At 52.7% G+C, this 26356-nt stretch overlaps 1 protein-coding gene across 1 annotated transcript in view; it reads left to right on the plus strand.

The window, feature by feature from the left end:
* Nucleotides 1-268: 268 nt before the first annotated feature.
* The window catches only part of RAB11FIP5 (RAB11 family interacting protein 5), a 36435-nt gene continuing 10347 nt past the window's right edge, over nucleotides 269-26356 (plus strand). Inside the window, 3 exon segments of the mRNA XM_067007390.1 lie at nucleotides 269-879; nucleotides 21090-21526; nucleotides 21678-22371. Of these exon segments, the coding sequence (XP_066863491.1) occupies nucleotides 449-879; nucleotides 21090-21526; nucleotides 21678-22371 (1562 nt within the window). The 5' untranslated portion in view covers nucleotides 269-448.

A 26356-nucleotide genomic window follows, 5' to 3' on the forward strand; every position in this document is an offset into this window, starting at 1 on the left:
GGCGAGGCGGGGTTTCCTGGGGACCAACGCGGGAGCCCCCACCCCCACGCGGAGGCCTTGCGCCCCGCCCACGGTCCTCGCGGCGCTCAGCGACCCTCCAGCTCCAGGCTGGTCTGCAGCAGACTGGGCGAGGGCGTGGGGGCCACCGTCCCCTAGCTCTGCCGCACCTCCGCGCGGGTACGGGTTAGGTCGCGAGTCGCGGGACGCCGGCCGCTAGGCGGGGCGGGAGGCGGGACGCTGACGTCGCGGCGCGGCCGGCGGCCGGGAGGCGGGGAGGCGGCGGCCGGCTCGGCCCAGCCCAACCCGCAGCTGCGGCGGACGGGCCTGTGAGCGGCGGCGGCGCTCCGAGCCGGCTCCTGACCGCCCTCCGCCGCTGCTCAGTTTCTCATTTGGTCCGGGTGTCCACGCCTGGTTCGGCCAGCCCTCACCCGCCGCCGCTTTCCCCGACATGGCCCTGGTACGGGGCGTCGAGACGGCGGCTGGGCCCTCCCGCTGGCTACCCACGCACGTCCAGGTGACGGTGCTGCGGGCCCGCGGGCTGCGGGGCAAGAGCTCGGGCGCGGGCAGCACCAGCGACGCGTATACGCTGATCCAGGTGGGCCGTGAGAAGTACAGCACGTCGGTGGTAGAGAAGACGCCGGGATGCCCCGAGTGGCGCGAGGAGTGCTCCTTCGAGCTGCCGCCCGGCGCCCTGGACGGCCTGCTGCGGGCGCAGGAGACCGACGCGGGCCGGGCGCCCTGGGCCGCGGCCTCCGCCGCCGCCTGCCAGCTAGTGCTTACCACCATGCACCGCTCGCTCATCGGCGTCGACAAGTTCCTGGGCCAGGCCATGGTGGCGCTGGACGAGGTCTTCGGCGCAGGCCGCGCCCAGCACACACAGTGAGTGAGGGGCGCGCGGGAGCGGAAACGGTTAAGGGCCTTGCGGGGCGTGGCTGGGGAGACTCAGGACCCCGAACCTCGGCCTGGGCGGTGCGCCCTTTTGCCTAACGCTCAAGGGCATAAACTGACAAGTTGGTTCTTCGCATATCGGGATCTCCTTCCGATCCCCAAATGTGCGCTGGGCTGTGCTTGGCCGCTGGTGGGTCCTTGGAAGGCCGGGGGGAGGTGAGAATGGTGGCCTACTGTTAGGAGTAGATTGTCAAGTAAACTTAGGAGTGGGATCCAGAGGCTCTTGGACTGTGGGAACCTCAAGAAGGAAAATCTTGGGGCCATTCCTAGGGCCTCCGGGCCTGTTTCACTTTCCTCGAAGGGGAGGGGAACTGCCTTCGGGCGCCTGTTCCACACCAGGCCCGCAGGGGAATGGGGAGGTCCTGCCTTGCCCTGTGGGGGAAAGAAGGTGCAGGGTTGTCCTCGAGGAGGGCAGAGGTTGAACGGAGGCGCCCCACCAAATCTAGAGACTGCAGAGGTCATCTGCTTCTTGCCTGGTACTCGGATGCCCTCTGTTGCTTAGAGACGCCCCCGATTCTTCCCTTCTGTGTCTCTGGTCTGAGAACAGGAGACCCTCTCAGTAAAGGAAGGAAACGCTTTAATCAGGCTTCAAGCATCTTGCCTGAGGTGGAGGCAGCACGTGCTTAATGGACAGCAGGAGACAATCTCCCAGTCACTTAAACCTATAAGGGCCAGAGGATTTACCAGTGGGTTTTAAAAAATCATTTATTTTGGCAGCGTTTAACTTTCCCTGTGTTAAGATCAAGGCTTCAGACTTGGAGCCTCATTTCCTGTTTTGGGCTTGGGCAGGATCCGGAAGCCTGTCCTCAGGGCTGACAACCTGCCGTGGGTCATTCAAGTGGTTAACTGGGGTGACGCCACCCCTAGGCCCATGGGCCCTGGATGGGGAGGGTAAGGGGTTGGGGACAGTTGCTGGAAAGGTTTACCCAAGTGGAATGGCATCCAACTGAGTAAATCTAGGAAGGCTTGCTGGAGAAGGATGAGCCTGGTACAGACCCAAATGAAAGCAGGATTTGGATAGAAAAGGATCTGACCTTGAACATTTCAAAAATGTGGTTAGAGAAGGCCTTCATGGCTCTTTGCAGCCTGGGGTGGGAAACGGGTTAGCACAGGGCAGGAGTGGGCAGGGCTGTGACTTAGCTCCATCTCCCCCTCCCCTGGCCTCTCCTTCCCTCATGACTTGCTGTTTGGTTGCTGGGTGTGGATCATGTGGTATAGTTTGGCCCTTGTTTTGTTTTTTTCCTCCTCTTTTCTTTCCTCTCCCTCTTGCCTGGCTCAGGGAGCCCAGGGGGGTGGGGGTGAGGCAGAAAGCTCTCCTCTGGCTCTCGTAGCCCTTTCTTCTTCTGAAGAGGCTCCTGTCCCCAAATTCATTCCACCCCTTTCTCTCCCAGTTCTTCAGTCTCCACCTCTCAGCTAATCTGACCCGGCTGGTAGATAACACATCTCGGGCTGGGGGTCGGGGGTGGGCACTAGAGGGGAGACTAAGGGGCAGACAGAAAAATTCTCAGCTTGTGGGGAGGGGCTTCTGTGAGGTCAGTGACTTGCGCGGGGTGGGGGAGGGGCTTTGATTTTTTTTTTTTTTTTTTTTTTTTTTTCAGTTCCTGCTCTTGCTTTCTTGGCCTCTGGATCTTCCTTAACTGAGCTGTCTATGTCTGTCGGCCCATGTGTGCCTGTTTGCAGCCAAGGACAGTCCCCTTGATCTGAATGGGAGCCTTAATTTACTTTATAGAAGTCATCTTTTCCACCAGGATCTTTCCACACCCACCTGGCTGCCTTTCCTCTGATGCATTGACCTGGGTTATTTATAGAACCTGGAGGGGGCAGGAGGAGCGGGACTTGTAGTGGACAGCAGAAAAGTCTGTGAAATCAGCCTGATCTTTTAGTTTACTGGACCAAACAGCATGCCCACTGACAGAGGGTGAGGGCTGGTGCCCCCACTCTGGTTTGCACCTTCCACCTCTGGCTCTCATGGCCATCCTTGGTGGCCTTTCCTGGAGCACCTTGGTGTGAGCTGCTAAGATAGTGAGTCTGCACATTTTCCAGTGGGGAGAGGACTGGGGTGTGCCCTCCTCAGCTTTGGATAATGGTGGCAGAGAACTCCAGGAGAGCACATGATAGCCCTGTGTTGCCCAGACAGAACTCCATTGGGGAAAGGCAGTCTCACGGTTAAGGGGGGGGGCATGTTTAGTTGCAGATTCCCTTCCAAACCTGCCACCTTGTGGCCAGTTAGGTAAACTCTTGGTGCCTCAGTTTTCTCATCTGTAAAATGGGGCTAATTTATACATTGACAGGATTGATGTAATGGATGAAATGTAATTAAAGCATCTAGTGCAGTTCCTGGCTATGGCTGGTGGTCAGTGAACAGTGGTGATGGTGGAGGGAGGTTTTAGTAGCCTGGTAGCTGTGATCTGGGAGATGTCCCCTGTCTCAGAGGAGCCTCTCATGTGATAGAAGGAGGTAATACAGAACTTAGCATAGTCCTGGAAAGCCCCAGGACTATGGTGGCAGGGTACTCACAGAAGTATGAGAGCTCCTCATGAAATGAGCTGGCCCTTCACAGCCCTCCACTACTCTCTTTGCTGCCAGAGGCTTGAGAATTGGGGCTAGTCTTGTGAGGCCTCTGCAGTTCTGAATACATGCTCAGATCATTTTGCAGCTCTGCAGCTGTCCTCCATGGCAGGGCAGCATAGTGTTTAAGAACATGGAGACTGATGTTTCACTCCCAGTTCTGTCACTTACTAGGAGGCAAGTTACTTAACCTGTTTCCTCATTTCTGAAAAGGTAACACATAACAATCATAGAGTTGTACAAGTTAAATAAGATAGCATCTCTAAAAGCCTTAGTATCATTCTAGACACATAGCAGGCTTTCAAGATTTAGTGTTGGGTTACTCTCAGGGCCTTCCTTATGTGAGGGTGGTGGTGATGGGGGCTGGGGTTCTAGGTGCCTCAACAGCCCCCGAAGCTCCTTTGTTAGTGGGGTGCTTTTGAGGTGAGGGATTTCACTGGAGGCTTCCAACTGATTGAAGAGAAAATTGTCAAAACAATTTGTAATGTAATACACAAGGAAACTAATTATAACCATACCCCCTCAGTAAAGCCATTCATGGATCATCATGGGTCTCAAAATCCCAAGAGCTGCTTCTTTCTTTCTTTATTTATTTGGCCATGCTGTGCTGCTTGCAGGATCTTAGTTCCCCAACCAGGGATCAAACCCAGGCCCCTGCAGTGAAAGCGCTGAGTCTTAACCACTGGACCGCCTGCGAATTCCCTCTTTAGCTTCTTTAGATGTGTCCTTTCCGGTTTTTACTTCAGCACCATCCATAGTACTCCCCAGTGAGTGCTCGTGTGGAGTAAAATGGTCCCCTCTGTAAATAGCCCCCTTCCTGGGCCTGTTGGATGGATGGTTAGAGTTTGGCCCCTTGGGAAGGCCAAGTCTGTGGGCTCAGTTTGGGTTAAAATGTGACCATGGGCAGGCTGCAAGTGTGGCCCCCTAAGAGGCTCTGTCAGCCCTGGTCAGACCTGTCTCATTGATTTTATGAGGGCCTATGGGAGGCCTGTGGCTGAGGAGGACTTAGGTTGGAGACCAGAGCTTTCTGCCTGGCTGGTGGTGGTGGCCTGAGACCTCCTCGAGGAGGGTGGGCTTGGGGGCAATGGGAGAGGCAGCTGAGGCAAATGCAGCCAGCTGGCCTAAGGTAGACCTAAGGGGGGCATGGTCTTTGAGGGCTTCCATCTGTCCCTTAGCCTCCAGATGGCCTGTGCATTACTGTTGTAGGTAGATGGTGCATGACCCACAGCCTTATCATGTTTCCAGATGTGACTGCTCCTTAGGAAGCAGCTGAGGCCTCGAGGGTCCTTGGCTTTGGCTCCTGCTCCAACCCCCGACCTGGCTGCTGGGGAAGTCTGCTTTGGCCGCCGGGAAGGGTGTGGCTGTACTTAAAAGCAGTAGTTAGGACGGAGACTGCATCTCCCTGAGTTATGGGGTAGTTTTTATCTGGGGTTGCTTGAGCAGCAGCGTCTGGGGAGTGGGGAGTGACTCTGCCGTCAGACTGAGCGGCTTCCCCTTCCCCCTGCATCTGGCCCCGTTCTCCCCTCCCTGCAGGCAGCCAGGGACAGGCGCAACTCAGCAGAGCTCTATCCTAGCGACCTTGAGGGCTGTCCCTTTCTTCTGATGGGGGCTGTCTACCCTCTTTTTATTGCTGCCACCCTGGTGCTGTGACGCGCTCTCCAGCGATGCTAAACGGCTGGTCTGGCCTTGTCCAGATGTTTCCCCTGCCCTTCCCACCCTGTGCTGGGACAGATAATTAACACAGTGACAGGAGCTCTATGTGCTCTCTGGGAATCAGTACCCTATTTTTTCCTGTGCAGGGCCGACCTCTGCAAAATAGTGTGATCATGAAGAAGCTTTGCCTTTCCCCACAGCCAAGTAATAAAAATAAGTCCGTGATGTGGGTCCTTTATGCACCTGGCAGTCCTGTTAAGGAAAAGTCTGATGGCTTTGCCCTTACTGAGCTGACTTGTGGGGGTGGCCCTGGGCCCGGGTCTCTCCGCAGTGAGCAGAATAAGCAAGTTCAGCTCCCAGGAAACAGCACTGCAGAGTTTCTGCAGAGTTGCCGGGAGGGGCTTTGTCACGGGCCATTTTGACCTTCAGCTGACCCTGGGGGTGGTGAGGGGAAGCACACCCCTAATCATGGAATTCTGATGTCAGAACTGGAAGAGTGCTTAGAAGTGTGGAAATTGAGGCTGGGGAGAGAGAGTGACAGGCTCTCAGCTACTCAGCAGTTAGGGGGGGTGGGGCTCTGTGTGGTTTCTCTTAGGCCCTGACAACCTGAAGAGCTGTCGGATTTGGGATAAGGAAGAGATGGCGTTTGGGAACCTGAGTGCATCCCAAGGTTTCTGTGGAAGTGCCTGAGAGGTTTTAGGGAGAGAGGGACATTTCAGCTGGGAGGGGGAGGGAGCCTTGGGACTTCTCTGAGACCTGGAGGGACGTTTAATCCACAGGCCTTTCTGCCTGGGCAGAGGCCGAGGGAGGCCACTGGTTGGGTGGGAAGTTTAAAGGAGGGGAGGACATGGACACAGCAGCCCGCATGCTCAGAGGGTGCAGTCTTATTAGGAGGATGGACCCCCTCATTTGGAGGAAGGGCCATAGCCAGCTGTCGTATTTTGGGGCCTAGCCAGGGAACACTGGAGATGTTCAGAGCAGACGGAAGCCCTGCGCTCAGCTCTGGTCAGGGAGGGCCTCCCTGAGGAGGAGATATATACCGGGCCTGTCAGGCTGGCCATCAGAGATCCCGGTCTGCCACCCCACCTTCTCTGAGTTCCCATATGGACAGCGTGTAGCACTCCTTTTTGGAGGATTGTCATTGCCTTGTTTGTCTAGCATATCATTTATTAAGCCCTTTTTAGGTGCTGGCACTGTCCTAAGGATTTGACTTACATCAGCTTATAGCAACCCCTTGAGGTGTAGGACAATAACTGTGTTTAACGAATGAAGAAACTGAGGCACATAGAAGTGAAGTGACTTTTTTCTTAAAGATTTTTCCTTTTGATGTGGACCATTTTTAAAGTCTTTATTGAATTTGTTACAATATTGCTTCTGTGTTATGTTTTGGTTTCTTGGCCGTAGGGCATGTGGGATCTTAACTCCCTGACCAGGGATCGAACCCACACCCCCTTCATTGGAAGGCAAAGTCTTATCCACTGGACCACCAGGGAAGCCCTAAAGTGGCTTTTCTATAGGCACACAGTACATGGCAGTCAGGATTTGTACCGAGACAGCCTGGCTCCTGATTCTGTGCTCTTTGCCACCATGCTGTAACACCCATCTGAGTCTTCTCCCATGTTTCCCAGGATTCAGCTTTGCATGGAAGTTGGTACTCAGCAGCTGCCCTCCTTAGGGTTCTTCTCTCCTCCCCAAAGCCCATCTCTTTGGTTAGGCTTGGGGGCTCTGGAAGCATGACCTGCTTCTCCTGTGTGAGGCCTTGGCTGGTAGGGGTAAGTGCATTTAGTCTACAACTCCGTGTCTGGTCATGTCTTTCGCAGGGGATGGGGGTGTTGCCTGGTACATTGGGAAAGAGGGTATCACTGCCACTAGATTGTCTCACAGGAGCCGGGGGAGGCCTGGAAAGCTCTGCCTTGGCCCCCGGCACCCCCCCCCCCACCCCAGGGAGGTTTGCTCCCATTGTCCTGTGCAGTAGAGCTGGGCTTGGGATCATCAACAGATATAAGACTTCCTGACCTTTCCCAAGAAATCACATGCTTGTTTTACTGTGACAGAACACTCTGAACCATCCATTCCTCCTCCTACAGTCATGCAGTGGTTTGCTTTTTTTTTTTTTTTTTTTCCCTTTTCTTTTGTTCAACATCTAGGAAGCAATTACTGGGCAACCACTGTGCCTAGGTCAGGGCTTTGGAGGAAACATGACAAAGAAAATATATAGCCCTTTCCCTAGAAGGGCAAAAATATGTTTGAGACAAGACTTAACATAGGAAGGATAATTAACCAACAAAGCAATGTATACAAAATATGAGAGAAGGAAAGGGTCAGAAGGACCAAATCACCAGGGTTGGAGTGTTCAGGGTGGGCTGCCTGTAGGAGGCTGGACCTTGAATGACAGGTGGGGCATGGTGGGGGCTGGGTGAGTTTCTGGGAGGGAGACCCAGAAGGGAGGGAAGGAAGGGAAGGTGAGTGTGGTGGGGCTGAGCCAAGAGAGGGAGCGGAGGGGAGCCAGGCTTAGTTTCCTATGTGTCTCTCTCAGCAAAACAACCTGGCTTTCTTTACTTCTTATTTCTTTTTGAGTAGTTTACCTGGTTCAAAATTCTAAAGATACATAGGGTACACAGTGAAAAATCTCCCTTGTCCTGACCTTGAGTCACCCAGCTCGTCTCTTCAGAAGCAGTCAACATTACCAGTTCTTATATGCTTTTAAAAGCCAATGCGTTATAGATTTCTTCTCCCTCTCCCATTGTGTTTGCACAAGTGCAGCCTTCTTCACACACACACAGGTCTGTACCTATGATAAGTCTGGCTTCCCCACACAGGGATATTATTGCTTGTCTCCACCTGTTTCAAGTCTGAACTGAGACCCTGGCAGGAAGACAGCCACTACTTAGTTTTGTCCTCCGTGACTCAAGACCCTGTTTGGGGTGAATATGGGGTTAGGAGCAAACTGGGGAGGGGAGTTTGGTTAAGTAGAATTTCTTCCTTTTTCCCTTGTCTCCCCTGGGAGAGGTCATCCTGCTGGTTTTCTCCTTTCTCTTGGGCAAGGTCATCACTCTTTGGTCCTGGGCCACCTCGCTCCCAGGGGGCTGATGACAGCCTGTAAAAGGCCCTGACAGACAGTAAACCCAAATCTTTACATGTGGGTTGGCCTACTTTTCAGAGTGCTTTCCTAGCATCACCTCACTTCCTTCTTCCCTGAGGGCAGGGAGGGTGACCCCCATTTTTACTGATGTCAAGACGGGTCTCAGGAGTAGAATGACCGATCCAATGTCACATGATTCATTAGTGGCAGCCAGATTTCTAACCTCCCGAGCCCAATGCTTTTTCCCTACATCATGCTTTCAACTATACATACTTCTATTGCTGTGTGGTTAGACTTGTCTCCAAGCAGGCATGGGTCCCTGGCCTCTGTCTGAGGCACGCTGACAAAGAGACAAACCTTTGGAGCCTACAGCAGTAGGAGGGATGAGGACTGGCTGAGATGTTTGTGCCCAGGAGGGAGGGAGGCTGGTCCTGGCTGGGGTCTGAGGTGAGCTGAGCAAGCCATGCCCATGGAGCCAGGGGTAACTAATGAAATGATGGTTCTGGGCTCCAAGGACTGTTGGTGCCAGCACAGAGCCAGAGTAGGTGATAAGAGGCCTGATGAGAGGCACTGTCCTCTCCTGCAGTTGTGTCTGGCTTGCAGTTTTACCGTCCATACCAAAGCAAAGGCAGGATGAGGCTGTGAGTGTTGGGAGCCATAAAGGATTGGCCTGCGGCCCACTCATCTCCTATCTGATCGTGTGTGAGGAGGACTGCCTGAGTAGGGGATTTGGAGAGGAGGGAAGGCGTCTAGCTGGAGGAGCCTCTGGGGAAAAGGCTTTTCCAGCTGTCTCTTCAAACTCCATGTAATACAGTTTTAGTTGACATTTCTCCCTGCCCCTAACTGGCCTATTTTATCACCCTTCTTTTATAGAGGTGAAGTGGGTGGTTGAAAGCCACTTTGTAAGTCAGATCCTGGACTAGAACCTGGGTCTCCTGTCTTCCAACCCTTGCATTTTTTCACTATTCTTTAAAATAATTTTTTTCCACTTATTTTTGGTACTGAAGCTAAGCCCTGCCAATGCCATCTCATTTATCCAGCAGGTGTTAGAAGGTATTCCATATATCAGGCCCCTTCCCTGGGTTGGGAGGCATAAAAGGTGAGTAACATTTTGTGCAGTCAGTAAGCAGTGAGAGCACAGGTGGAGTGGCTCTGCCTGAGTGCCACTGCGGGGGACGAAGAGGGGCACTTGGAGAAGGGCACTCCGGCCCCTCCTACCTTCCCCATTGCTCCTGTCCTAGTTTAGGCAGGTTTTTGTTTTTTTTTTAAACATCTCCTCTAGACTGTTAGCATAGCTGCTACAGCTTTTTTGTAAGCCAGAATGCCAACTTATTAATTTATGATGAGAAATAACTGCTGAGGCACAAGGAGTTGCCGGGGTCAGCCTGGCTGTGGGACCTGTCCTGGGTTGGCCGGCTCTGTGCTGGTTTCTGCTGCCTTGCCTCTCTGCTGCCCCTTTCCCTGCTGTCCTTTGCTCTTCCCACAGCACAGCAGCCATAGGTCTTATCTTTGTTTCTTACCCTGTAGTGCTCTTCCAGGCCCAGAATAAGGCTACAGCTCTTTAGCATGATGTTTGGGGCAGGCTCCTCTGCTCCAAAGCACCTTTCTGCCCATCTTCACCTCTCCAGTCCTGGGCATCTGTGTATTCTGTTCCTCCCACCTGGAATGTCTCTTCACCTGCCTCCTTGCCTCCTGACCCATTGTTCAAGGCCCAGTGTGAATGTTACGTCTGTCGATGAAAATCATCAATAAGCAATTTATAGTAAGAATAGAAAAGAGTTTTATTTGAGCCAAACTGAGGACTATCCTGGATGCCCACTTCCTAGATTACTCTGAGAAACTGCTCTGGAGAAGCATGGTTTCCAGCACAGTTTTATATCTTGTCAGAACAAAGAACATTAAATAAGTCAGGGATACTGTACATTTCAAGAAAACACACACACACACACACACAGATCAGCATCGTGTACACAGCAAGTCAGCATGACCTTGCACCTGGGAAAGGAGTCTTATCAAAGGAGTACCAGCATTGGTGTGACAGGAAGATAAGCATTTAATCTTTATTTTTAAAGAATGGACATTCTTTATTTTTGGTCAGTGTGTCCTTTTCTCTAATAAATAAAGCAGATGTACAATGTATGTTTGATAGGCCACAAACAGGCTATTTTAGTTAGCATAAGATTCAAGTTAACTCATATATAAGCCAGAATGATCTCCCTATACCTCAATATGTGAAAATTTCTTTTATCATGTCCTTCACCACTCCTCCTGAAATTGTCTTCCCTTTAACCTTCCTGTGCATTTTATTTGTGCATTTTTGTGGTGTTAATCACCTTCTTTATTTATGTGGCTATCTTATTTCCCCACCAAGATGTAAGCTTCTCGAGGACACTCCCTTTCTCATTCTGGCAAATACCTGGGAAACGTTTTAAGCCTGGCTGAGGCCTCCTCTGGTTGGATGGGATTTCAGTGGTGAGTTCCCTGTGCCTCTGAGACTTTGTGAGTGTCAGGATGGGCTGTCAGGATCTCACACACCATGCCCTGTGCTTAGGCTACGGAGATGAGTATATAGTTAGCACAAGGCTCAGGGATTCAACCAGGAGCAGGGCTCAGTCATAGGACAGGGAGAAAAAAGCCTGTGTCCTGGCCAAAGGCTACCCGCTGACCTCCACAGGGATCTAATAGAAAGACCCTGTTAGTCTCAAGTGGGACCAGAAGGGGAGTATAGATGAGTCAATAGGTGTTTCCAACAATCTCCAACAGATGCGGTTGCTTATTATTATTTATTTTTAAAATAAATTTATTTATTTTATTTTTGGCTGCATTGGGTTTTCGTTGCTGTGCGCGGGCTTTCTCTAGTTGTGGTGAGTGGGGGCTACTCTTTGTTGCGGTGTGTGGACTTCTCATCGCAGTGGCTTCTCTTGTTGTGGAGCAGGGGCTCTAGGCACGCAGGCTTCAGTAGTTGTGGCACACGGGCTCAGTAATTGTGGCTTGTGGGCTCTAGAGTGCAGGCTCAGTAGTTGTGGAGCACGGGCTTAGTTGCTCCGTGGCATGCGGGATCTTCCTGGACCAGGGCTCGAACCCGTGTCCCCTGCATTGGCAGGCGGATTCTTAACCACTGTGCCACCAGGGAAGCCCCACGTGTGCTTTTTAAAAAACATAATCATGATGCTTGTATCACACATACAAAATCAACAGTTCCTTAATAACCATCCAATCAATATCCAGTCCATATTTAAATTCCCTTAATATCAGAACTATCTCTTCATAGGTGGTTAGGTGGTTTGTTGAATCAGGATCCAAACAGGGCTCCCTCCCATACTGTGCCTGGTTGTTAGGTCTCCCAGGGTAACAATTCCCTCTTGTTTCATACCCTTACCTGATGGAGGAGCTGAATCACTTGTCCTTGAGAACATCCCACATTGTAGCTGATGGGTTTCTGCCAAAGCAGAAATTGTGGGGCCTTGGGAGCCTGGGGAAACGGGGACAGGGTGAATGGTCTCTGAAGGCTTCAGGCCTTTTGAGAGCAAATGATTTCATCAATACAGTGTTGCTTGAAGTGGCTGATGGCTGGCCGGCCTGGATTAGGAATTTGGGTTAGATTGTTATGTCCATCAGAATGTTATGGACAGATATCTTGGTGTCTTCTCCTAGAGTTTTCTCCAGCATCTACTTTTTGAGTTGTAGTCTCTTCCCCTCTGGAACCCTGCAGCCCCTATTTGTACTGACTTCCTAGAGAAGCTGGATGGGGAGAGTGAGGCCGGGAAAGGAGAAATGGATCAGTATGTCTTTCCTTCACGTTGGTTCTTCACTCTTCATTCTTGAAGATTCTCCAGCCAGTACACTGGGCAGCACAGCTGTCTTCTCAGGGCCTCTTGTCTTCCTTTGTCTTGGGGTGGGGTTCAATTCCTACAACTGTCAGATTTGCAAGCCCCTCATCCCCAGCATGGTGGGAGCTGTTCCCTAGCCTGAGGTAAGACCTGTCTCTGAAGAGGCCAGGGCAGCCACGGCCAGAAGAGAGAAGCTGCAGACCTGGTGGGCTGTAGCCATAGCAGGTAAGGCTCAGGTGAGCACCAGCCCAGTTAAGTTGGAAATCGTGGTATTGGGGACATGAGGAAAACAAGCTACAGGAGCAGCCTCCTCCCTGACTAGCAGGTGCACCCAGCTGTTTTTGTTTCTCCAGAGTCACCTTCATTGGCATGCAGGGTGCTTGAGGGTCAGACTGAGCACTGTGGCGTGACGCTCGGGAGCCGCAGGGCCTTTGGCCAGTTCCTCGCCCTTTACCAGGCCCCTGCAAGGCCCTCTCATACCCAGTGGGACATGAGGTGTAGTATCTGTCATCTGATTTGAGATCTCAGCCTGGGAGCTGTGTGTTGGGGCAGGAAGGGGAAGACATGCACTCAAGTGTGTGTTTTGCAGTGAGCCTTACAGAGGCAGCTCATCCCAAGCAGTGAGAGTGGCACCGCCCAGCTCCTTCTCTGGGAACTACATTCAACACCTCACATCAAGCCCTCGCCTTAGCTTTGAACTGTATCTGTAAGCGTCTGTGCTTTATCTTTATTTATTTTGTGCATCCGTTAGCAAGATGTGTCCTAAGGTATCTGCTTCTTCACTTTATGCCATTTCAGCTTAGGAAAGGTTTCATGGAAATGCTCCACTTTTGGATAGCAGGGGAAACCTGTAACTTTAAAGTTCAAAGTAGTGATGAGTATAAACAATATTTTGTGACATCTGCGGCAATGTGGTATGAAAATATCTGTTTCTCTTGGTGACATATTCATAGGTACTGCTGCTATACCACTACTGTTGCAAAAATTCATAATTGAAATACCAAATTTCAGTTAGAGATTAGGGGAAATAAAGATGTAATTTTTCTCCCGTCTAACACAGATGCCCTGTTTTAGAGAAATCCTTTGGTTGGGCAGGGACATGGGGTTTCTGGGCCTGGGTGTGTGGTGTGTTGTACTTGCAGAGGGAGGCATTCGAGTGCAGTGATCAAGACCGGAGACCCTGGAGACAGGGAGCCTGGGTTCAAATCCCGGTTCCCTGTGTACTAAGAAGAAACATCTGACTTAACCCTATGGACTTCTCTCTGCCCTAGTGTTTGCATCTGCAAAAATATATGAGAACTAACACTTGTGTGGCGCTTCCTGTGTGCCAGGCCCTGTTCTAAGTGCTTCACCTGTAATCTCTGCAGTTGTCAGAGTGGTCTTGTGAGGGGATTGGACACCCATTGCCCCCATTTTATAGGCAGGTGTGGAAATGCATAGGGAGACTGGGTGACCCACTCCAGGTTGCACAGCTGGCGTGTGGTGGGCTGGGGCTTACGCCAGGTGGCCTGGCTCCAGAGTCCATGTTGGAGCCACTCTCGAGGTCTGCTTCCCACACCTGCCTCCTGGGGCTGTTAAGAGGATGACTGGGATCTGATTTGGTGTGTTGAGTGCTTAGTATAGCGCCTGCACACAGTAGGTGCTAAAAGAGAGGTTTGGTTGTTAATGGTGATAAGATTAGGGCCCTAGTGATGGGCTAGAGTGGGGTCAACACCCGACCTCCATTCAGGAAGTGGGCACTTCCCAGATCTGGTTGATGTATTCTATCAGGGAAGTTACTGAGATTCTTTGCTCAGGAATGGGGGATGAGGGCTTCAGGGTTAAAGAAGGTGCCCTTTTGGAACTGTCTGTCCCCATGAAGCCTGGCATGTGGCTCCTTCCTCAGGAGGCTCTTGTTGGGGACAGGGGGCACCCTTTTTGCTCTGGGAGCTTCTGGTCTCACGGTTAAGACCTGTGGGTTTGTGATGATAGAAACATTACACAGTTGTTCAGTTGTGAACAGGGACAAAGAAGTTCCTAAGTTAATTCATAGATTAATTTGTTAGTTCATTGAAAATATATTTGAGTATCCACTCTTTTAAGTCTGGTGACACACAGATGAGCAGAATAAAGTTCCTGCCTGTAGAGCAGGGGAAGACAGACAGTAAACAGCCCTGTATACATACATCATTTTACTGTGTGGGATACACACACACACACACACACACACACACACACACACACACACACACACATACACACACCCTGTGTCAGGTGGTATTAATTATGCTAAAGAAATAAACTGGGTAAGGGGCAGCTGTAGTTGGGGTACTCAGGGAAGACTGAGGAAGTTCAGATGAACTGAGACCTGATGTGAGTGAGTAAGTGAGTGAGCTGTGGCCTGAAGATCTGGGCCTGTGTCTCAGGCAGAGGGAAGAGCAAGAGTAGTGGCCTGGAGATGGGAACACTGAAGGCCAGTGTGGGATTGGAAATGCAGAGAATCAGAAGAGCCGCACCCAAAGGATGAGCCCTTTCCGACATGCTGAGGAGTGGGGTGTGATGTGCTCCACTTCCACCTACCTGCTGGGTGAAGCATGGATGGCAGGGAGGCAGGTGGGCAGGGAACTGTAATGTTCAGCAGGGAGATGTTGGTGGAGTGTACTACAGGGTGACAGTGGTGAGAGGGGTTGCATTCTGGGTATAATTGGTTGGTAGAGCTAAGTTTAGATGTGGGGTGTGAGGGGGAAAAAGAGACAAGGATGGTTCCTGGATTAGGGGTGGGAAATAAATGATGTGTGGAGGCTTAGGAAGGGGCACCATTATTTGGGTCTCAAGCTGAACTTTGCACTGATAATGTTACGGAACCAAACTCAGATCTGCTTGCCTGACGTGTAGCAAAGCCAATCTCCTGACACTGAGGTGTGGTGAAGGAAAGTACAGTGTTCATTTGCAGGGCACCAAGCAAGGAGAATAGCCAGCTCACGCTCAAAAGACCTGAACTCCCTGATGGGTTTCAGGCAAGGATTTTTAAAGACTGTGCTAGGGGAGAGGGTCATAGGATTCCTGATTAGCTCATGGACCTTCTTCTGGTTAGTTGGTGGTGAGGTAACAGGATGAGGTTTTGGGAATCTCAGTCATCAACCTTCTGGTTCCAGCCAGTCTGGGGTCTACATGCTTGTGGTCAGCAAGTCGTCACCATCCTCTACCAGGTGGGGGAGGGGTCTTAGTTTCTGCAGAACATCTCAAAGATGATAGGCATCAGATTGTTATCTCCATCCCTTCTGGAGGAACTCCTGAAGTCTTGCGGCTCCGTTGTTCTAATCATTAACTACTTGAGTCTGCTCTTTGGAACTCAGGGAAGGCCTAGGAGACTAAAACCTTTTTTTCTTCTACAAACAAGAAACAGGGGACACAGAGGGGCTTTTGTGTCCCAGAAGGCCCTGCAGAGTCCTGCTTGGTTTCATTTTCTCTTTTTCTTTGATTCTTCTCAATCCTGAGGGGAACAGGGGCAGGACAAGAAGGGAATAAAGTTTTGGATAGAGAGATTAATCATAAACTCAGCAGGTTAACTCAGTTTTAAGGGGACCAATTTCAATAAGAACTGGAGACAAGTCAGGTGTGTGCCTGGGCCTTTGGCTCTCAAGGGCCCAGCACCCCCAGAGTGACAGGAGCCACCCTGGCACTTACATGTGTGTGTTTGACATCTGCCCTAGGTCTGCTTCTCAGAGTGTTGAGCTTTTTCAGTTATACTAGGTGGCAGCTGTTAGCTAGCCCATCTCTGTTTACTGAGAAATGGGTGGAGTGCTGGGTATGGTGGGCCTGGGAGCCCCACTAGCAGGAATAGCTACGGCCATAATCTTGGTAACAGGTGAGGCAGCTACCTCCTCCCTTTATCTCCTCTTTGTCCTCTGCCCCTGCAGAGGGTGGGGGTGGGGCTGGTCCCGCAGGGTAGGAGGCTGAAGGTTCCTAAGTCCACACTGGGCCTGCTGAACTTTGTCAGGCACAGGGAGCCTGGGGGAGGAACGGGGGCTGAGCAAGGGCCCTTTTAGAGCTTTTCTGTGGTTCTGCATCTGCTGGGGGAGGCTTGACTGCTCTCAGACATGGTTTTAATGGCCTGGGGACAGGACAAAACCCCGAGGTTCCCTTAGTGACCTTTCAGGGCGCCATCCTCCTGGGATTGTGCCAACCCTTTGAAGGGGGTTCTGGCCTTCATACGGCACCTCCTTGCCTATTTGGGCCTCTGTGGTGTACCTTTTCCAGCCTCTGTCCTCTCAGGGTGTCCGGAGGCCCAACGTTTGCATTCAGCTTGATGACAAATGCTGTCCCTCGAAGGTTAAGAACGTGGGCTGGGAGTCAGGCATCTTCATGTTCAAGTTCTGACTGTATCACTTACTAGCTGTTTGACCCTGGGCAAGTCACAGACCTTCTCTGTAACTTAGTTTCCTCATCCACATAGTGGGGATAATGGATCTCATCTCCTGGACTGTGTGGATAGTAAAAGAGGTACAGGGTTTGGCACACAGTGAGCATGCAGTAAGTCTAGCTCTGCTGATTCTCTAGCACCAGTCATTTGTCCCGTCTCTCAGGTGTGGTCCACAGGCCAGCAGCCTTGGCATCCCTTGGAAGAGGGGTAGAAATGGAGCCTCTCGGGCCCATCTGCACCCATTGCATCAGAATCTGCATTTTTACGAGACTCAGGGATCCTTTTGTACTTTGCAATTTGAGAAGCGCTGTTGTATGTCACTCCTGAAGAGCAGCGTCTGTAGTGGCACATACCTCTTACATGCAAGGAATATTCTCTTACTGCTCCTTTCCTGATGGAGCATGTCTTGGCTGCAGTCATACCTGGGACAAGTCCCAGATAATGATCATCTTTGTCAAAACCTCTTTCCTGAGCACACGCTTCCTGGGCTTTGGAGAGTTCAGGCGCTCAGACAGTGCAAGGGTTGAGGTGGGTGCCATGTAGGTGGAACAGTTCAGTACCTGCAGTGAAGGATGTGCAGGTTATTGTTTTACATGCTGTAGGGGCCGAAGAATCTAGGCTTTGAGAGCTGAGTGGGTGTCAGGGAAATTGTACTGGGGCAGAATCACTGTCCTTCTTCCTGTCCTGGTGAGTGCTGTTTCAAAAGCAGCTTTGTGGAACAGAGACCTTGTTCATTTTAGCACTCTTTATTCATAGAAAGTACTTATTGATGCCTGATCCTCCCCCATGTATGTGTTCCTTTGATGATTTGTCCCGGGTTGGTGGGGGGAGGTGGGGATGACCGTTTCTAGGATCAGTTCTCTCAGAAGAAGTGGGTTCAGTGGACTTCGGAAGGCAAGCCTTGGCTGGGCAGGGGAGAGACGCAGGTTTCTTCTGTGTAACAGTTGAGTGTCCTTGATGATGCACCCAGGTGGAGGGAAAGTTGGCCTCTGATCCATGAAGTGATGTAGAGCAGGCAGGGGACCATCCTACTGTAGTTCTCACACTGGGTCTGAGGAGGTACACACTCCCTTCCACCTTAAAATATAGATTTCTAGGCCTGACCCTTCTAATTCAGTAGGTTTTAGGTTGTATCTTAGTATGAGTAGATAAAAAAGAAATCCCACACTGATACATGCAGGTTCGGGTGCCGCAGCTGTAGAGCTCTGAAGATGAGTCTGTCTCGTGAGCCACCATCTAGATACGTGCTGGGGCCGTGGTCAAATCCTAATTGGTTTTGGCCAGGTCTCAGCCACGGATGGGAGAGACAGGCCTTTGTCCACAAGCTGTTGGTTGTGTGGCCTTGCCATTGCCATCTCAGCCTGTCACACTTCTGGGAGAAGGCCTGCTCCAAGTAGCTGGCAGGGTCCAGTGAGTCCTGCCCCTGACTGATAGGGAGACAGATGGCGACAGTGCCTGAGGGTCCAGAGGCAGGTCCCAGCCATTCCCAGCCTCACTCTGCTCTGGATGGGGGAATCTCAGAAAATGGTGAGGAAAGTCTTCTTTTCCCTCCTGGCCTCCCTGAAAAGCAAGTCCAGAGAAGAACCCCAGATTCCCTGGGGAAGAGCAGGAGAAGCAGAAGTGACCTTATGGGGAAGGGGTGGGAAGGGCAGGGGACAAGGATCCTTTGGGCCGAGGACCTGAGCCTCAGCTGGGCTAGTAATGTAATGCATCCTCTTTCATCGAGGGGTTGGAGGGAGAGGCAAGGAGCCCATTCTGTCTCAGCCAACTGAGAGAATAAGATAGGAATGGGAATTTTCTTTTGTCTCTTTTTCCTGTTACAACAGTGATATATGGCTCTTATAAAAAATTCAAACGGGACAAAAATAGGCAATGCAGGAAGTGATAGTTCCCTGCAACCTCACCCCGCAGAGATAACCACTGTTACTGCTGTGGTGTGTGGAGCGTGACCAGCTGGGTGGGGCTCAGGACCCCTGACCCTTATGCCCAAGTGAAGGATGCCTGTGCTTGCGGATTCCCGTCGCTCAGGGCTTGGTGGGTTTGCGGCTGGAGTCCATATACTTCTCTTTGCCCCACCTCCCAGAATCTTTCTGTGCTAAATGAGGCCTAGTCCAGGTTTGGGCAAGGTGACTTGGCCTTGAAAGAGTTAAAGGGTCCGGCCGAAAGTGGACGTTGTGTTGAGAGAGCAGGGGTGTGAGGATGTTGATGCTAGCTGGTTTGTCTTTCTGTTAAATGTCTCCTCGTGCCCCCAGACACATCCTCACACACATCCCGTCAGTCTGTCTCTCAGCTCTCTTCTCCACTCCCTGTCCCTCCTCCCCCATCTTTCCTCCCTGTGTCTGCTTATCACGAGAGCAGCATGTAAACACCCACACACCCTCTGAGCATAGCCCTCCGCCCTCCCTGCTTGTGCCACCGTCTGTCCTGACCCAGCCTTACTCAGGGTGGTCTCTCAGGTTTGGGAGGGAAAACCAACAGCCCAGGCTCCCTTCGCTCAGGCCATCCAGTGGTCCCCAAGCAGAGGCTGGGTGCATAGCCTGCAGTGGGCACCAAGAGGTTAGTCATGGTGGACTCTTCCAAAGGGATGCAATTGGAAGTGTCCCTGGAAAGACCTTTTCTTTTTTTTTTTAAAGTCACAGCGTTTAAACCTACCACCACCACCAAGCCCTTGCAGTGACTTAATTCTGGACATTTGGATGTGCAGGGACTTTCATACAAAAGATCTCCCACTTAATGTCCGTGAGAAGCTCAAGGAGCTGGTGTTGCCGGGTGAGCAGATCTTAGGTGGGAGATGACCACCATAGCATGGACTGAGGCATGTGGGGTGTGGTACAGTGTGTAGTGTTGTGGTGTGTGTATCCTCTGAGGGACTTGGAGCCCTTCAGTGACCAATTTGACCACTTCCACCAGCCTTTAGTCCATGTACATGCTTGGTTGGCTGAGTCCAGAATTCTGTGCTGGAAGCTTTTCCCTCAGAATTTTAAAGGCATGACTCCATATGGTGCCCAGTGTTGCTAATGAAGACCTGATGCTATTCTAATTCCTGAATGTACAAACCTGTCTCCCCTCTTTGGAAACCTTTAGGGTCTCCTTTTCATACCTGGCGCTCTGAAACCTGGCAATGATACCTGCTGGCTGGGTCTTTCCTTGTTCATTATGCTGTATGCTTGTGGGCCCTTCTGTGCTGGTGCTCATATCCTTCAGGAGAACCTGCTTTTTTTTTTTTTTAAGAAGATGTTGGGGGTAGGAGTTTATTTATTTATTTTTGCTGTGTTGGGTCCTTGCTTCTGTGCGAGGGCTTTCTCTAGTTGCGGCGAGCGGGGGCCACTCTTCATTGCGGTGCGCCGGCCTCTCACTATCGCGGCCTCTCCTGTTGCAGAACACAGGCTCCAGACGCAGGAGAACTTTCTTGTATTGTTTCTTTCATGATCTCTTGCTCATTGTGTGCTCACTGTGTCTTCTTTTTTTAATTAATAGAGTTTAGTTTTAGGTTTAGGTTTACAGGAAAACAAGTGGAAAGTACAGAGAGCTCCCATATATATTCCCTCACACCCCCTCCTGCTCTAGTTTCCTCTATTATTAACCTCTCACATTAGTGTGGTACATTTGTTATGATTGATGAGCCAATAACAATACATTATTATTAGTTAGAGTCTCCTTCCTGTCTGCTTGTTCTTGGATAAGTTTCTTCACCACAGAGCTTTGACCTCCTGATCTGTAAAATCCCAGGTTTGTTGTAAGGTGTAAATGGAAGGGAGATGAGAACCCCCGCATTCCTTTGTAACATACGGTAGATGCTTACAGATGAGTGAGTGCTCTTTCCCTTCCCTGGGTCTCTTGCTTAAGGCCCCTTTATGCCTTTGTGTCTGTTCCTCCAGCTTGCAGAGGAGTAAATGAGCGGTGTGTGTGTGTGTGTGTGTGTGTGTGTGTGTGTGTGTGTGTGTGCAGAGGAGTAAATGAGCGGTGTGTGTGTGTGTGTGTGTGTGTGCGTGCGCGCGCGCGCGTGTGCGTGTGTGTGTGTGTGTGTACATGCACTAGTGTTCCTGGCTTGCAGGGGAGTAAGTGAGCGGGTGAGGGGGGGTGTGTGTGTGTGTCTGTGTGTGTGTACATGCACTAGTGTTCCTGGCCCTGGGCCTCTGGGTGAGCTGTTCTTTCCTGGACTCACTGGTGGCTCAGAGCAGAGCTTAGGCTGGGACTAGCCAAAGGAGATGATGTAAATGGGAAAATGTGGGTAGGTTTGTCTGTACCTAGGGCCTGGAGTTGAAAGGGTTCCTCCCAGACTTGGCCTTGCTGCTCTGGGCCTCAGAGTTTCAGATGTAGTGGGCTGGGGCAGGGGAGGTCTCTGAGCTCCAGGGAAGGTGCCGGGGCAGGAGGGTCACTTGGCAGCCCTGCCTGGTAGTGCCGAAGAGCTTCCCCTACACGGGATGTGGTTTCCTTCATCACGGAAAAGTTGTGGGTAGTTTCTTAGCTGTTCCTGTGGCCTGGAAGGCGGCAGGGCTTATGTGTCAGAGCAGATGCCTGTGTGGGGAGGCTGTCGTGGCTTCCGAAGCAGAGAGGGGCTCTGAGAGGTACCTGTGACCAGAGCCCCGGCACCCCCTTCTCACAGGTGGTACAAGCTGCACTCGAAGGCAGGCAAGAAGGAGAAGGAGCGTGGAGAGATCCAGGTCACCATCCAGTTCACGCGCAACAACCTCAGCGCCAGCATGTTTGACCTGTCTGTGAAGGACAAGCCTCGGTCCCCCTTCAGTAAGATCAAGGACAAAATGAAGGGCAAGAAGAAGTTTGATCTGGAATCCGCCTCTGCCATCCTCCCGAGCAGCGCCCTGGAGGACCCTGAGCTGGGCAGCCTGAGCAAGATGGGCAAAGCCAAAGGCTTCTTCCTCCGCAACAAGCTGCGAAAGTCTTCCCTGACCCAGTCCAACACCTCGCTAGGCTCGGACAGCACCCTGTCGTCAGCCAGTGGGAGCCTGGCCTACCAGGGCCCCGGGGCCGAGCTCCTCACTCGCTCGCCCAGCCGCAGCAGCTGGCTGTCCTCCGAAGGGGGTGAGTGGCGGGGGGAGGGGAGGAGGGGGGGAGGAGAGGGGAGGGGAGGGGGGGAGGGGAGGGGGGGAGGGGAGGGCGGGCTCTCCCATCAGGTGTAAGGAAGGCTGGGCCAGGCAGCGGGCTTCTAACTCGGTGTGTGCTTCCTTTCCAGGCAGGGACTCTGCACAGTCCCCCAAGTCGCTCACCCATAAAAGGACCTACAGTGATGAGGCCAGCCAGGTGCGAGCCGCTCCTCCCCGGGCCCTTCTTGACCTTCAGGGCCACCTTGACGGGGCCTCCCGCTCCTCTCTCTGCGTCAACGGGAGCCACATTTACAGTGAAGAGCCCCAGGGGCCCCTGCGGCACCGCAGCTCCATCTCGGGCCCATTTCCGCCCTCTGGCCCCCTGCACACTGTCTCCTCTGGGCCCTCTGAGGAGGGGCCGCGCTCTGCGGATGACTCCTGGGGCAGAGGCAGCCGCCGCGCCGGCAGCTCAGAGGCTGTGCCTGGACAGGAGGAGCTGAGCCCGCAGGTGCTGGCCATCGGGGCCCGCTGCTCTGGAGAGGAGGAGGGGTCCTGGCCCTCAGAGGGGAGGCCGGTGCAGGTCACCACACCCATGGTGGCCTCCTCTGAGGCTGTGACCGAGAAGGAGGGAGCCCGGAAGGAGGAGCGGAAGCCCCGGATGGGCCTTTTCCACCATCATCACCAGGGGCTGAGTCGGAGCGAGATGGGGCGCCGAGGCTCTCTGGGGGAGAAGGGGGTTCCCACTCTGGGGGCCTCCCCACACCACTCATCCAGTGGGGAGGAAAAGGCCAAAAGTAGCTGGTTTGGCTTGAGAGAAGCCAAGGAACCAACTCAGAAACCCAGGTACGTCCTTGGCAAGACCAGCTTTGATCCCTGGGATGGATGCTGGGGTATTTGCACCGAACCCCGGGGCAGGGAGGATGGAGCAGGATGGAACCCTTGGGCAGGCTGCTGGGGCTCTGGCTTTGCATGGTTGAGCGGGGAACCCTGTCTCCCTAAGCCGAGGCTTGTTGTCTGCACGTGGATGCAGGTGAGTTGAAGGGCACAGCACTCTGGGGGTCCTGTGGGCCTCACTTCCTGAGTTGGCACACCCATCCCCTGAGGGAGAGGGAGGAATAGGACAAAAGCAGGAAAGGCCGTTTGTATGAATTCTTTGCTTCCCAACCTCTACCTCTTGCCCGCTGGCCTCAAGGTCACCAAGCTTTGGCAGGTAGAGAGGTGGGGACCGAGGACTCACCTCAGACTTCCCCCACCCTTTCTGAAGCTAGATGACTTCCCACCAGCTGTCCCAGCTGGCTCTGTGCTCTCTTCTCTCTGAGAGGTGGGAGTTGAGTAATTGATGTGTCCACCCCCTCCCCTATACACTCACCCCCGGTTGCTCCCCAGCCTTGGCCAGAGGCTCTGGGCAGCTCCCCTGAAATCTGTGACCTACCCTGTGTCCTTGGAGACTCCTGGGGCTCTGGCCCTCTCTGGTGTCTCTTGGTCTTGGGGTGTGGCAAGTGCTGATGGTGGCTGCTGTTTTGAATATGCTGAGTCCCACCTGGGAGAGGAATGCAGGAGTCCTTCAGCCTAGGCCTGGGACAGAGTCCCTAGCCCTCACCCTGGCCCTCTGATCTCCTCCTAAGTTGGAGCCAACGGAGGCTTCTTCACTGTCCAGCAGGGCCCAGGGAGGGGCTCCGGGCTTTGGCCAGGAGTGGGTGTTCCCCCCCCCGCCGCCCTGCCAAGGGCCTAGGGCCAGCCCTGGACAAGAGCATCTGTGACAACCCCAGCCAGTGTGGCAAGGGTGGCCGTTACTGTTCTCTCAGCAAGCCTGCCTGTCCCCGTCACTGGATATGTGGGCCGGAGGCGGGGTGGGAAGAATGGGTGCAGTGGTAAAGGGCCAGGAGATAGGGCAGAGGGAGGGGCCCTAAACCTCTTCCCCAGCAGAGGGGAGAGGAATCCTGAAGCCCTGGTTCTTCTCTTTCCCTGCAAAATTCTGAGTTTGCTCAGAGGAGCAGGGAGAGAAATGTAGGGCCTTTCAGGTTTGAGCCCTGGCCGTCTGGCAGCTCTCCGTACAGCCTCATAGATGGGTGTGTGGGGTGGATCAGTCTCTGGGTGATGTCTCCCCTGCTTAGGAGCAGCTTCGGTTCCCTACTGCCCAGCCCTACTCACCGGAGCCCAGGGGAACTGCTGGCTACCTGCAGCCTAGAGGAAGAAGGGGATGGGCCTTTCTCAGATGCCCAGTCTGAGCTGGTGGCCCTGTGACAACTCAGAGATTGTAGGTGGTGTGGTGGAGGGAGGGGCACAGACCATGGGCTCAGTGCTATTGTCCATGGGGTGTCTCTGGGCCTCTTCCAGGGTGGGATGGATGTGGGGGACATTTCTGTGTGAGGTTGTTTCAAGGCTAGTGCCAGGCTTTGGGCTCAGAGCTCTGCAGGCCATGACTGAGTGATGTTGCGGTTGCTGGTGCTTACAGCCTCTGTTTTCCTTCTGTTTCTCCATGTCTCCTGATGGCCTTTCAGAGGCAAGAGAAGTTGGGTGGTGGATGAACATAAGGAAGCTCAGGGTTTTGCCCTTCTTGTACTTGAATTCCGAGCTCGTCCTCTGCAGGTTGGAGGGTAGATGGGGCCTCCTGCCCTCCCTGGGACCCATTTGCTTACAGTGGCCAAAGGGGCAGGCTCTGTGGCCTTGAGTCCAGGCAGGGTGGGAGGGACTATTCTTGGGGTGCAGTGACCTGGCCTGCAGAGGTGTGAGACCTGGACATTGAGCCCTGTCAGCATCATGCTGGCCCTGTGTGCCTCGGAGGGAAGGGCTGCCTGGAAGAAACCACCCTTGGTGCTTGCCCAGAGGTCTTGGGGCTTTTGAGGAGAGAATAAGAGGTGAGCTGACTTGTGGCAGGAAGCCATAAGTTGGACACCTAGAACTGGAGTGACCGAATGTAGCTGCGAGACATCCAAGGGGATCCTGTCCACAGGTCGAGAGGTTTGGGTGCCTCTGCCCTGGGGCTACCATTGCAGATTGCTGGGTGTTCCTCACTAGGCAGGGCAGCGGCGCCCTCTAGTGCTCCCACATGGCACTGAGGCCCCCGTGCAGAGGCCAGAAACAGTATGTGTTGTGCACAGTATCCAGAGAAAAAAATGTTGCTGTGGGAGAAGGCAGCAGCTGGGAGAGGAGGAACCAGCATATGAGAGGCCAGGAAGATGGTCCTCCTGTTCCTCCTGACCTGTCCCTCATCTGCCAGGTCCCATAACTGTTACACTAGCCCCCACCAGCATGTGGGCAGGGGGCCGGGGAGTGGGTGGTTGAGGTGTGGGCCACAGAACTCATCCCTTCTCACCAGCTCTGCTGTGAGCCATTCACCCTGAGCTGCAGCACAGGTCACTTTAGTGTGTGTTTAGGACCATCAAGACCATGTGTGTTAAAACCGCCAGTGCCAAAACTAATTGTCTTTGTGTCTGTCCCTTTCTGACCCTTTTAGGGTATGTATAAGCTTCCTGAGAGCAGGTCATCTCTAGCTCCCGTGTTCCCTACCCCTCACACTAACCATAGAACTTTGTGCACAGTAGGAGGTCAAGTGTTAGATACAGACATTTTTAAAAATTGGGGGTAAGCATGGCCCAACACAGAGGCAAGTGTATCGTGGTGGCCTTTAGCAGTCTCTGTTTCTGCCCCAGCCCCTCACCAGGTGGTGAACAGTGAGGTCCTGATGAGCCTGGAGTGTGTGCTGGCTGCTGAGAGAGCTCGGGGTCTCAGCGGCGTTTGCAGTGGTGTAAATGCGTAACTGTGATGTGTGCCGGTGACTTAGAGTTAGTGTGGCCATAAATCTTGTTTGTGCCTGTTTTCCTGGCATAGTTAATAGTGCCCCTTTACTATATTAAAAACATTCTGGTTTGGATGATAAATTATATGGTCTCCCTACTTGGAGCATGCAAGACCCCACTGTGTCACCTCACTGTGCCCAGATGAAGGGAGAGGATGTGTCCAGTCATGTTTCCTGGACATCGGGGCACATCTCAGACAGACACCAGGAGATGGAGCCTTAGGAGGGCTGGCTGAAGGCATTTTGTCTGGGGTGGGTATGCCTGAAAGGCTGGCTTTAGCCTTTTCAGGGAGTGCCTGTGGGAGAGTCTTTGCAGATCCACATGCCACCTCTGGGACCAGTGCATGGAAATAACAAGGACACATAGCTCATCTCAGTCTAAGGAAGAGCTGTTCACCTGTGCAACCTGGACCCTGGCTACAGAGGTGTCCTGGTGGTGTAGTGAGTTATCCAGCAACGGCTGTGTTTTAAGAAGAAGGGGGGCTGTCAGAGGGAACAGGTGATTGCTGTATTAAGTGGCAGGTTCATCCAATTACTCTAAAGTTCTTAAGCAATAGTAAGGCCCTGAAGTTTTATTCTGTCAGGTCGAAGGGGCAGAGACATTTGGACTTCTGATTTCTTTCCCCAACTTTTGGTCCTAAAAGAGAAGATAAGTCAGCATATGTTGTAGCCCCTGCTGCTTGGCGGGGGGACAGCAATGTGCTGGGCTAGCATGGTGGGTTCTGTCCTCTGAGCATACCCTGCAAAGATAACCACATATGGGAATGTGTCTCTGATCTGATCTGTGCCAGGTGGAATGGTAGGGAGGGACTTTTTTTTTTTTGGCTGTGGCGCACGGCTTGTGGGACGGTAGTCCCCTGACCAGGGACCTCAGCAGTGAAAGTGTGGAGCCCTAACCACTGGACTGCCAGGGAATTCCCAGGAGGGGACTTTTAAAAGTAAGAACTTTCAGAATGTGCACCTGATGTTGAGCAAGGGTGAGGGAGGCTGGGTAGGAGGGATGGACAAGAGGCCCTCAGAGGTTGTGCT

Source organism: Kogia breviceps, chromosome 11 (assembly GCF_026419965.1).
Source record: "Kogia breviceps isolate mKogBre1 chromosome 11, mKogBre1 haplotype 1, whole genome shotgun sequence".
Taxonomy (NCBI): domain Eukaryota; kingdom Metazoa; phylum Chordata; class Mammalia; order Artiodactyla; family Physeteridae; genus Kogia; species Kogia breviceps.